This window comes from Pongo pygmaeus, chromosome 1, assembly GCF_028885625.2.
Source record: "Pongo pygmaeus isolate AG05252 chromosome 1, NHGRI_mPonPyg2-v2.0_pri, whole genome shotgun sequence".
Lineage (NCBI taxonomy): Eukaryota > Metazoa > Chordata > Mammalia > Primates > Hominidae > Pongo > Pongo pygmaeus.
The window spans coordinates 206,638,162-206,650,894 of NC_072373.2; the positions used below are offsets into that span (position 1 = coordinate 206,638,162).

General features: G+C 51.1%; 1 protein-coding gene across 2 annotated transcripts in view; it reads left to right on the top strand.

The window, feature by feature from the left end:
* IFNLR1 (interferon lambda receptor 1) overlaps positions 1-4,203 on the top strand; it is a 32,978-nt gene extending 28,775 nt beyond the window's left edge. Inside the window, exon 7 of one of the 2 annotated variants that reach the window (XM_054500407.2) lies at positions 481-4,203. In XM_054500407.2, coding sequence (XP_054356382.1) covers positions 481-1,251 — 771 coding nt within the window. In that variant the 3' untranslated portion in view covers positions 1,252-4,203. The remainder of the gene's footprint in view (positions 1-480) is intronic. The other variant, XM_054500417.2, reaches the window with a different exon arrangement.
* Positions 4,204-12,733: the final 8,530 nt, after the last annotated feature.

Consider the following 12,733-nt stretch of genomic DNA (forward strand, 5'->3'; position numbering starts at 1 on the left):
TGTGCCCTCAGCCTTCCTGTTAAGAGCACACCAGCTGGATTTGCAACTCCCAGCGCCTGCACCCAATGGGCTTTCTCTGGCCTCTGGAGCCCACACTGCCCCTGCATGTGGCAGGCTGCAAAGTGTCACAGCCACCAGCTCTTCCATTCCTCAACAATGACTGCGGATAAATAGCCCAGGAGCGTTCCCCTCCTGGGGTCGCTCTGAGGTGCATGTGCCCAGTGGCTCCCTGAGTTCCCAGCAGGATTAAGTGCCAGTAGCTCTAGTGGTCAGCTGCTTGATAACACCCCGCTTCCTCGCTGCTCCCCCAGTCCCATCTGGTGTGTTCTGGGATCACCTCCCAAAGAAACTGCTTACACTTGAAGCCTTGTCTCAGGTCTGTTTCTTGTCTCAGGTCTGTTTCTAGGGGAATTCAGATGAAGATAATTATGCTTCAGGAAAGCCTAAATTTTCTGCTCTTCTCTCCCCTACCCAAATCAGGACTTTTCTGGACACACACACCCTGTGGCAACCTTTCAGCCCAGCAGACCAGAGTCCGTGAATGACTTGTTCCTCTGTCCCCAAAAGGAACTGACCAGAGGGGTCAGGCCGATGCCTAGAGTCAGGGCCCCAGCCACCCAACAGGCAGGATGGAAGAAGGACGTTGCACAGGACGAGGAGGAGGAGGATGAGGAGGACACAGAAGATGGCGTCAGCTTCCAGCCCTACATTGAACCACCTTCTTTCCTGGGGCAAGAGCACCAGGCTCCAGGGCACTCGGAGGCTGGTGGGGTGGACTCAGGGAGGCCCAGGGCTCCTCTGGTCCCAAGCGAAGGCTCCTCTGCTTGGGATTCTTCAGACAGAAGCTGGGCCAGCACTGTGGACTCCTCCTGGGACAGGGCTGGGTTCTCTGGCTATTTGGCTGAGAAGGGGCCAGGCCAAGGGTCGGGTGGGGACGGGCACCAAGAATCTCTCCCACCACCTGAATTCTCCAAGGACTCGGGTTTCCTGGAAGAGCTCCCAGAAGATGACCTCTCCTCCTGGGCCACCTGGGGCACCTTACCACCGGAGCCGAATCTGGTCCCTGGGGGACCCCCAGTTTCTCTTCGGACACTGACCTTCTGCTGGGAAAGCAGCCCTGAGGAGGAAGAGGAGGAAGAGGAGGTGAGGGAATCAGAAACCGAGGACAGTGATACGGGCAGCTGGGGGGCTGAGAGCACCCAGAGGACCGAGGAGAGGGGCCGGACATTGGGGCATTACATGGCCAGGTGAGCTGTCCCCCGGCATCCCACCGAATCTGATGCTGCTGCTGCCTTTGTGAGGACTACTGGGCTTCCCAAGAAACTTGAGAGCCTCCGTACCTCCCCTGGGCAGCGGAGGGGCATTGCACTTCCGGGAAGCCCACCTAGTGGCTGTTTGCCCGTCGGGCTGAGCAATAAGATGCCCCTCCCTCCTGTGACCCACCCGCTTTAGGCTGAGCTACAAGAGGGGTGGACACAGGGTGGGCTGAGGTCAGAGGTTGGTGGGGTGTCATCACCCCCATTGTCCCTAGGGTGACAGGCCAGGGGGAAAAATTATCCCCGGACAACATGAAACAGGTGAGGTCAGGTCACTGCGGACATCAAGGGCGGACACCACCAAGGGGCCCTCTGGAACTTGAGACCACTGGAGGCACACCTGCTATATCTCATGCCTTTCCCCAGCAGCCACTGAGCTCCCCCATCCCAGGGCTCAGCCTCCTGATTCATGGGTCCCCTAGGTTAGACCCAGATAAAAATCCAGTTGGCTGAGGGTTTTGGATGGGAAGGGAAGGATGGCTGTCCTCAAATCCTGGTCTTTGGAGTCATGGCACTGTATGGCTTTAGTGTCAGACAGACCGGGGCTCAAATCCCAGCTCTGCTGTTGACTGGTTGTGTGATCTTGGGGAAGATACCTTCCTTCTCTGCCTCGGCTTCCTCATCTGCAGCTACCCCTGGGTGTGGTGAGGGCTCTAGGGAATCTCAGATGTGTGTAGCACGGAGCCTGCTGTGTCCTTGGTGCTCTCTACATGGTGGCCGGTAGAATTCCCCATCTATCCAGGCTCCAGGAGACCCCTGGGCATCTCCCACCTGTGGCCCCTAAACCCAGAGTGACTGAGAGCACTTACCATACAGCTTGTCTCATCCCCAGTCTACCTCCTTCCTTCTACCCTCGCTGCCTCCCAGTCAGGAGAGTGAGCTCTCAGAAACCAGAGCCCCACCCAAGGGGACCCTGGTCTCTCCGCCTTCACCTAGCAATGGGAACCCTGCTTCCCAGGGGAGGAACCAAGTGCTCCACCTTCTAGGGACCCAGTTTGTTGGAGTAGGACAGTAAGGTGGCAGGAATCGGACTTCTGGGCCTGTAATCCCTGTTTGGACGGCACGTTAGACTCTTGGTTGACTATTGTGGTTCTTAGAAGTCCCATTCTCCCTTCCAGTTATGAGAAACCAATGCCTTCTAGATTCAGGTGACTATCCTTACCTGGGGGTGCTGATGCATCCTCAGTTAACCTACACCCACCTGAATACAAATGAGCGTAGCTGAGTTTTAACCCATAGGACCAAAGTGTTTTGTGGTGGAGGATCTGAACAACCTTGGCTCTGTGGCCATTCAACCTGCCAGGACTAACGTTTCTGGATTTGTGAAGAAGGGATCTTCAAAGCCATTGAACCCACAGAGCTGTGTTGTTTTAAAGTGACCACAAGGGTACAGCATTAAATGGCAGAAGTGGAAAAGCTTCTTAGGGCATCTCATCCAGGGGTTCTCAAACCATGTCCCCCAGAGGCCTTGGGTTGCAGTTGCAGGGGGCACCGTGGGGCTATAGGAGCCTCCCACTTTCACCAGAGCAGCCTCACTGTGCTCTGATTTACACACTGTGGCTTTCCATGTAAGGTTTTGTTTACAGGGTTCCACTACTCAAGAAAAAGTTAGCAAACCACTCCTTTTGTTGCGAAGGAGCTGAGGTCCAGGGTGGCAAAGGCACTTGCCCAAGGTTGCCCAGCAGTGCTGCTCTGATGACTTGTTGTGCACATCCCCAAGGGTAAGAGCTTCAATCTCTGCACAGCCGGGCCAGCCTCTGACCCCTTGTCCATGTCAGTAAAATATGAAGGTCACAGCCAGGATTTCTAAGGGTCAGGAGGCCTTCACCGCTGCTGGGGCACACACACACATGCATACACACATACGACACACACCTGTGTCTCCCCGGGGGTTTTCCCTGCAGTGAGGCTTGTCCAGATGATTGAGCCCAGAAGAGGAAGAACAAACAAACCACTGGGGAGGGCTGTGGCTTGGGGCCAGCTCCCAGGGAAATTCCCAGACCTGTACCGATGTTCTCTCTGGAACCAGCCGAGCTGCTTCGTGGAGGTAATTTCAAAAAAGTAAAAGCTATCATCAGCATCATCTTAGGCTTGTATGAAATAACCACTCTGTTTCTATTCTTAAACCTTACTATTTTTGTTCTGTTTTGTTTTTTGGAGTCGGAGTTTTGTTCTTGTTGCCTAGGCTGGAGTGCAGTGGTGCGATCTTGGCTCACTGCAACCTCCACCTTCCGGGTTCAAGTGATTCTCCTGACTCAGCCTCCCAAGTAGCTGGGATTACAGGCACCTGCCACCACACCTGGCTAATTTTTTTGTATTTTTAGTAGAGACGGGTTTTCACCATGTTGGCCAGGCTGGTCTCGAACTCCTGACCTCAGGTGATCCGCCCGCCTCGGCCTCCCAAAGTGCTGGGATTGCAGGCGTGAGCCACCGCGCCCAGCCAAACCTTACTATTTTTTTTTAAAGAATTTTTTCCAGAGTTTAATTTCTGACATAGCTTAAGTTTTCCGGTAACTCTAAACTCCATCTCCTTTATCGTCATTAAGTCATTCACAAAAAGCCAGGAGAAGCGTTAGGAAAGGGCATGATAATCAGTATAATAATTTGCCTTGTGTGGTCAGCACTTAACTGTTTACAAAGCCCTTTCACATGCACAGCAGGTGGGAACTGCGCGGTGTGGGCTGGGCCTGCGCTGGAAGCATATCCCGTGAAAAGTTTTAGTGCCTTAGGTGAAAGTAACATGTATCACTTTAGAGTACTAACAGTATATGTTGTTCTTATGTATTTGTATTTATTTCTATTTTTTCTATGTTTATGTCATATTTAAATGATATTCTACTGCTTGTTGGTATTACCCTAAACTGTTTAAATAAAGAGCTCTATTTTTTTTTTAAAAAAAGGTACAATTGAATGGAAAAGCATATGCTCTTATCTTTTTTTTTGAGACAGGATCTCACTCTGTCGCGCACGCATGCATCACCAGGCCTGGTTAATTTTTTTGTTTTTGTAGAGATGGAATCTCCTATGTTGCCCAGGCTGGTCTCAAACTCCTGGGCTCAAGCAATCTTTCCCGCCTTGGCCTCCCAAAATGTTGGTTGGGATTATAGGTGTGAGTGACTGTTTCTGGCCTATGCTCTTATTTTTCAAAGGCTCCTCACTTCTCCTCTGGGAAACCTAGCTGTTAAGACTACAAGGGTTGGCCAGGCGGGATGGTTCATACCTGTAATCCCAGCACTTTGGGAGGCCGAGGCGGGCAGATCACGAGGTCAGGAGATCAAGACCGTCCTGGCTAACATGGTGAAACCCCGTCTCTACTAAAAATGCAAAAAATTAGCCGAGCGTGGTGGTGGGCGCCTGTAGTCCCAGCTACTTGGGAGGCTGAAGCAGGAAAATGGCGTGAACCCGGGAGGTGGAGCTTGCAGTGAGCCAAGATCACGCCACTGCACTCCAGCCTGGGCAACAGAGCAAGACTCCGTCTCAGAAAAAAAAAAAAGACTACCAGGGTCTTGAGTTGGGTCCGCAGAAGCAGACCCAGAGAAAAGGTAGAAAGGTAGAAAGCAGTGCAGTGATCCAGGTAACGCCAGGAGGGGAGTGTGGAGGCAAGATGGGGCGGGGGTAGGGGAGGAGGGCAGTCAGGCAAAGTGTGTCATCAACAGGTCCCTGCTGTGGGCAGCTGGACCTCAGTGCCCCTGGAGAGCTCTGGAAGTCAATGTAGGATGCACTTCAGATTTGGTCCCACTGCCAGGGGCAGGAGCCAGGGAGTCTAGCTACTCCCTCCCATCAGTCCAGTGTGGAGGCCGTTCCCTGAGGCAGAGTTGCAGGTACTTGCAGTTGGAATCCACCAAGCTGAATGCACAAGAAAGGGGAGTGCCATGGGGCTGAGAGCAGGGTCCCCAGCCAATATCCCTTGTTGTAGTGAGGCTGGAGCTGACAGCTCACCCAGCTGCAACTATGGTCCATGGAAGGATATGGAACAGCACCTGTGCGCCTAGCTTTGCACTGCCAAACTCATTCCAGCAGCTCTCCATTAGCGAGGATCTCCCAGTTTCTAGCGACTCTCTCAAGGCCACCTGGTGACTGTCTAGCACTGTGCCCGCAGTTGTCACCACTTATTGGTGCCAGGGCAGGCGCTAAACCCAAGCCTAGCTGATCCGACAAGTCCCTCTCCCTGGAATTCAGTAGTTTCCCTGGCTGGCTGGGCCTGGAGCAGGTACCTTCCAATCTGCCAGGCCGCATTTCCCAGTCTGAGGAACAGTCTGCAGACAAGACAAGAAAGCAGCCACTGCCACGTGGGCTGCCAAGACAAGAAACGGTAACCCCTGCTTCTGGTCCCTTCCCCCAGGTGCAGCTGCACCCGGGCCTCGACTTCATCCCACTTTTAAAAATATTTTTTTCTAGACAGAGTCTCTCTCTGTCAGCCAGGCTAGAGTGCAGTGGCGTGATCTCCGCATCTCAGCTCACTGCAACCTCCACCCCTCAGGTTCAAGTGATTCTTGTGCCTCAGCCACTCAAGAAGCTGGGATTACAGGTGTGCGCCATCACATTCTGCTAATTTTGGGATTTTTTTATTTTGTTTTGTTTGTTGTTGTTGTTGTTTTGTTTTGTTTTTTTGAGATGGATTCTCGCTCTGGCTCCAGGCTGGAGTTCAATGGCGTGATCTTGGCTTACTTCAACCTCCTCCTCCTGGGTTCAAGTAATTCTCCTGCCTCAGCCTCCTGAGTAGCTGGGATTACAGATGCTTACCACCATGCCCAGCTAATTTTTTGTGTACTGGGTCATCAGTACCAGCTCACATTCCTTCCCTTATTTGGAAAGAAGACTAACTTTCTAGCTCATGACAGACACCCCTTCCCCGCCCTCTCCAATTTCTTTGTGTGCCCACCTTATGTAAAAAAATTCAAATGTTTAGCCAACCGGGATTCGTTTAGATTGTACGACCCGACCCCGGCCAATGGGGAAAGCGTACAGGGGCAGGACTTGCGTCAGAAGTAAAGGCTCTCTTGCCCTTTGTTCAGGTGTGCTCTCATGGCGACTGGCCAAGGAGGCACCCGTCTGCGCAGAAGTAAAATTACTTTGCTAAGAATCCTTTGTTCGAGTGTTCAATTTCCTTAGGATTTTGAGCGTTATTCCTGACACCGTTTTGTCAGGATAAAATTTATTGTTCTTTATTGAAGATGCTCTCTAAGCCAGAGTCAGAAGCCACTACACCATCACCTTTCTTTTGAGGTTTCTCCCTCTTGATGTGTGCCGCACGTATTACAGACTTGTTTGTTTTTCTCTTGTTAATCTGTCTTTTGTTACAGGGGGATCTGTCTCTACTATGAACACGTGAGGGTTAAGAAATTATATTTCCTCCCCCACCCCAGCATTTAAGCCAGGGCCTTCTATTACGTGTAACCAAATGTCCTTGCTAATTCACAAAGACAAGGAGACAGTGAATCCACCTCCTGGGTTCAAACGCTTCTCATGCCTCAGCCTCCCGAGTAGCTGGGATTACAGGCACCCGCCACCATGCCTGCTTGTGGCCATCTTCGGGTATCTGGTCCTTCCCAGGAGACAGGGAAGGACGTCCTCTCCAGGTGACCCGCCCGCCCTCCTCCTCCTCCTACTGCTGGGTCCTCACCCTTGAGCTTCCGGGCCTGTCTGCTGCCACCTCCTGGACAGTGGTGGTATGTCAGGGCTGCTGGGCGCGGTCTTACCCCAACCGGGCTGGGATAATGGACGCCCTGAAAACTTCCTTTAGGAAAGGGGTTGCTTTTCCTCTTGCCACCAGCACCTGGCACAGAGTGGAAGCTTGGGATTGAGTAAGTGAATGAAAGAATAAGTGAGTGAAATGGCGTATGAATTGGAGTAAGCGGACGGCTGTGGCTGACTTACATATAAGGTTGCAGGAGCTCTCGCATGCGATGATACCATCCTAATCCCAAATTCCCATTGCCCGTGGGTGCCTGTCCTCCCTCGCCCAGCATCTGCTCTGAGGGGGCACTGGTGCTGCTCAACGAGCATAGTCATGATGGAGGGAGTACGTGGGAGATGGAACAGGACCTTAACACTTGGTCTGGGGCTTATTATTCTGTAATTGTTTCCCATGTGATTTAGGGTTTGATCAATGGCTACCTGAGGCATCTTCCCTGAGCTCATTCCTGTGTGCATAATGTGGGGCTGAAGTAATGAGGGTTGAGGGTGTTTTTTCTAGAAAAACAGATTAGAAGTTATATCTAAATGCGTGAGTCAGCTCCATGAGTCAGTTCCTCAAGAGATACTGGTTGACACCAGGACCGGTTCCAGCCCCCGGGAGCCCCACCCTTGGCGTGTGACGATACATGACACGGAGGTGTGATGGCTTTATATAAGCTGAGTCTTTTTATTTCCCCCTAACTGCTTATTTAAGTGGATGAAGAGGAGAAGCTCCCGAGGAGTGCCCTGTCCTGGTGGACAAAACCATCAGCATATGGCGAGAGGCCGCTCTCTAGGAGGGCGGTGCCTCCAGGGTGGGACATATCCCACCCCACACTGAGTCTGTTTCTCCAGGTGCTCAGTGGACCATCTGGGAAGCCAGAGTCCAGTAGGAGCCTGGAGCCCCCACACTCCCATCTCTGAGCTCCAGGCCCTTTCATGAAAGCCCCTGCTTCTAAGTAACTCTAACCCAGCCTGGACACCTAACCTGCAGGATGCAATGCCGTTACTTTCTCCAGCCCTGGAATCGGGCCTCAAAAATGATGGCCAACTCAAACTTCTTTTTTTTTCCCAAGATGGAGTCTTGCTCTGTCATCCAGGCTGGAGTACAGTGGTGCAATCTTGGCTCTCTGCAACCTCCGCCTCCCGGTTCAAATGATTCTCCTGCCTCAGCCGCCCGAGTAGCTGGGATTACAGGTGCCTGCCACCACGCCTGGCTAATTTTTGTATTTTTAGTACAGATGGGTTTTTGCCATATTGGCCAGACTGGTCTTGAACTGCTGACCTCAGGTGATCCGCCCACCTTGGCCTCCCAAAGTGCTGGGATTACAGGGGTGAGCCACCACACCCAGCCTCAAACTTCTAAGGGAATGTTATCATTGCCCTCATGCCCACCTCCCTCCATCCCCACACCTGCACACCAGCAGTCTAGGTTTTTGCAAAGCTTTTTTTTCTTTTTTCTTTTCTTTTTTTTCTTTTTTAAGGCACAGTCTCCCTCTGTCCCAGGCTGGAGTGCAGTGGCATGCAGTCTTGGCTCACTGCAACCTCCGTCTCCCGGGTTCGAGCGATCCTCCTGCCCGAGTAGCTGGGACTACAGGCGCGCACCACCACGCCCAGTGTATTTTTAGTAGAGAAGGGGTTTCACCATGTTGGCCAGGATGGTCTTCATCTCTTGACCTCATGATTCGCCCGCCTCTGCCTCCCGAAGTGCTGGGATTACAGGCGTGAGCCACTGCGCCCAGCCTGCAAAGGTTTTTAAGGGACCTCATTGGTCCTTGGGTTCCTCATTTTGTAACAGAGGATGCTTGCTGCATGAGACCTCCTTCTCAGAAACTGTCCAGAGACAGCAACCCAGCAACATTGAGGAGTAGAGACTTAATTCCATTTCTAGATGAGGAAGCTGAGGACGAGAGGCTAAGGGACCCTCACACAGCAGGGAAGTGGCAGAGCTAGAATTCAGACTGGGTCTGTCTACTCAAAGCCCATGTTCCATTCACTTCCCTTGGCTCCCGTGGGGGCCTATGAAAGTGCTCCCCCATCCTGGCTGGAAATGCATGATCTTCTCGATGTTTTTATGAAGAAGCAGGGCCTTGTACTTGCCTTATAGACATGTAATAAGCTTCTGGAACTTCACACTCCCGAGAGAGCTGAAATTATAAGTAGAGTCAGGAAATTCTACAATGACTTTGTTTGTGTGAATGACATTAGTCATGAAGGGAATTCTGGGATGTCAGGGGAGGTTTCCAACCCCAAAGTGACATAGAAGCAGAGGCCATGCAAGCTGCAGAGGCCCTTAGGAGCCTTCTAGACCAAACCTCCTTTACAGACAGGGAAACTGAGGCCTCAAGAGGGGACAAGAGCTATTCATAGTCACCTGAAGTCAGGTGCAAGGTTGGGACCAGACCCAGGCTCCGGACCTGGGCCATGTAGTCAATGTCCCTGATTGACACAGCCCAGGCCTTGGAGTCAGATGGGCTCTCAGGCTTCGTTCCTTGCTCCTGCTCTCCAGGAATGACCAGGAACCCCTCTAGGACCTGCCCCTGCAGAGTCATTAACTACGGAGACAGCACACCACACTCCCCGAAGACTTCTGGGCAACAGCCCACTGCCTTTTGATGTTGTTCTTCTGGCATTCCTGGGTGTTGAGAGAAGGGACAGGAGCAGGTCACATACCCGAGTATTTCATTGTAAAATGTGCTTTTTCTATAGCTTGGAGATGTTCCCTACAGTCTTAAAGCCCTGGCCAGCTTTCTCCAGCACACTCATTCATTCAGCAAATCTTAAGAAGTACCTGCTCTGTGCCAGCTCCTACTGGACACTGAGACACCCAGGAGAGCGAGCTCCAGGCCTTGTCCCCGTAGTCAGTACCATGGGGAATGGGAAAGCACCATGCAATATGTGCTAGGAGATGGGAACACAGAGCTGGTGTTCCCAACCCAACCACGGGAGCATCTCACACAGGGGAAGCTTCCTGGTGGAAGTGAATTTGAGAAGAGGTCTGAAGAATGAATCAGAGTGAGACAGGAAAGTGGAGGTGGAAAGGCATTCTTGGAGGCAAGACAGTGCATGGGTGCACTGGAGAAATTTGTGAGAAAACAAGTGCTTTTCCTGGAGGTCTGAGAGTCAACAAGGTGAAACTACTGCTCTGAAGGTCAACGCTGTAAGTCAATGTTGGATACCTGCTCTACATTCAGCCACGTAGAGGGTACAGAGGAATACCAGGGAGCTCTTTGCAATCAGAATGCTTGACGAGCACCATCCAATTGTGGAGCCCAGAGAACGAGGTTATCTGGGGAACCTCTGCCACTGGAGGCAGCTTCGTTGTGAACACCTCCAGCAGCCAAGACCTTTCTACCTCTCAAGGCAGCCACACCATAACAGCGAGAGTGATTTCCTTAAATTGAAAAAATGGCCTCTCTAATATGTCTCCCCCTGACCACCGTAGTTTTCCTTTTAGAGGTAGTTATACAAAAAGGGTCTAGAGCCTTCTCCATGCAATAGCCCCTCAAATATTTGAAGACAGTGCTCATGTTTCACCTCCACTCCAACCCGAATCTCTCCTGTTCATTCTTTTGTTTGTTTGTTTGTTTGGAGGCAGAATCTTGCTCTGTCACCCAGGCCGGAGTGCAGTGGCTCAATCTCAGCTCACTGCAACCTCCGCCTCCCAGATTCAAGCAATTCTCCTGCCTCAGCCTCCTGAGTAACTGAGATTATAGGCACTCACCACCATGCCCAGCTTTTTTTGTTTTGTTTTGTTTTGTTTTTGTTGTTTTTTTAGTAGAGATGGGGTTTTGCCATGTTACCCAGGCTGGTCTCAAACTCCTGACCTCAGGCAATGCGCCCACCTCAGCCTCCCAAAGTGCTAGGATTACAGGCATGAGCCACCGAGCCCAGCCTGTTTGTTTTTGAGATGGAGTCTCACTAATTCTGTCGCCCAGGCTGGAGTGCAGTGGCGTGATCTTGGCTCACTGCAACCTCCACCTCCCAGTGGAGTTTCTCCTGCTTCTCCTGCCTCATTCTTCCTGATTCTTCCTCATTCTTCCTGATTCTCCTGCCTCAGCCTCCCGAGAAGATGGGACTACAGGTGTGCATCATCATGCCTGGCTAATTTTTGTATTTTTAGTAGAGACAAGGTTTCACCATGTTGGCCAGGCTGGTCTCGAACTCTTGGCCTCAAGTGATCAGCCCATCTCAGCCTCCCAAAGTGCTGGAATTACAGGCATGAGCCACAGCACCTGGCCTCCTTTCCATTCTTGAACATGTAACACAACTGAAGTATCATAGTGGACAATGCCAAAATGCGGGCCAGACCACACATTCTGGAAGGACTTTGTTATTTAGTTCGTTTGTTTTTTGAGACAAGGTGTCACTCTGTTGCCCAGGCTGAGTGCTGTGGTGCAGTCATGGCTCACCGCAGCCTTGACCTCCTGGGCTCAAGCAATTCCCTGCCTCAGGCTCCCAAGTAGCTGGAACTACAGGCATGTGCCACCACACCTGGCTAATTTTTTATTATTTATAGCGACAGTGTCTCACTATGTTGCCCAGGCTGGCTTTAAACTGGACTCAAGCGATACTCCCTCCTTGGCCTTCCAAAATGCCAGGATTACAGGCATGAGCCACGGTGCCTGGCCCCTGGAAGGACTTTCAAAGTAAGATGTTATGGGCTGGAGTTATCAAGAAGGGCCATATTGCAGAAGAAGAAAACTGTCTTGGTGAGATTCGAGGAAAAGGGAATTGGATAAGGGAGTAGAAATGGCATTCCAGGAGGAGGATAGAGCCCAGGCAAAGGCTTGTCTTTAATGCCAATTTGTTATGTTTAGTAACCTTGCTTTCCCTTAATATAAATTAGTGTATTTCCTATATTAACTTTAGGAAATGCAGATAAGCAAAGGGAAGAAAAGAAAAATCACCTACAATTCCACTACCACCCAGAGATAACGCCCCTAGTGTTTTCATCTATATCCATGAAGACACGCAGTTTGCTCTGTGTGTGCAGGTGTGCGTTTTAGCCAGGGTGGTACTGTACATAGTTTATGTTATGCCTCTTTTCACTTAAAAAAATATAATGAATCTTTACCAGGTCACGAAGCATTTTTCTCCAGCATTATTTTGGAAGCTGCATTTGTCTTGCTTTGGGTGGACATACTACTATTTTTTTAACCCAACCTCTATTGTCAGACATGGAGGTTGTTTTCATTTTTTTCTCCGTTTTTTTTTTTTTTTTTGAGACAGAGTCTCGCTCTGTCACCCAGGCTGGAGTGCAGTGGTGCAATCTCGGTTCACTGCAACTTCCACCTCCCGGGCTCAAGCAATTCTCCTGCTTCAGCCTTCCAAGCAGCTGGGATTACAGGTGCCCGCCACCACGTCCGGCTAATTTTTGTATTTTTAGTAGAGACAGGGTTTCGCCATGCTGCCCAGGCTGGTCTCGAACTCCTGAGCTCAGGCAATCCATCTGCCTCGGCCTTCTGAAGTGTTACGATTACAGGTGTGAGCTACCACGCCCCACCTATTTTTTTCTTAAACTGTTAGAAATGAAGTCTGGGTGTTCCCACGTTCCTTAGCAATCCTGGTGTCTTCCTTCCCATTAATTCCTACATAACCACAGGCCCTCGAAACTACAGGACGCCCATTTCCTCCATCAAGTTCCTTCTTCCAGTGCTTCTGAGAGGCCCCACTTTCGTGTTCCACAGACCTGTTGGGCTGCATCTTGTCCTCTCGGCCAGCCACTTGGGACCAAAGCC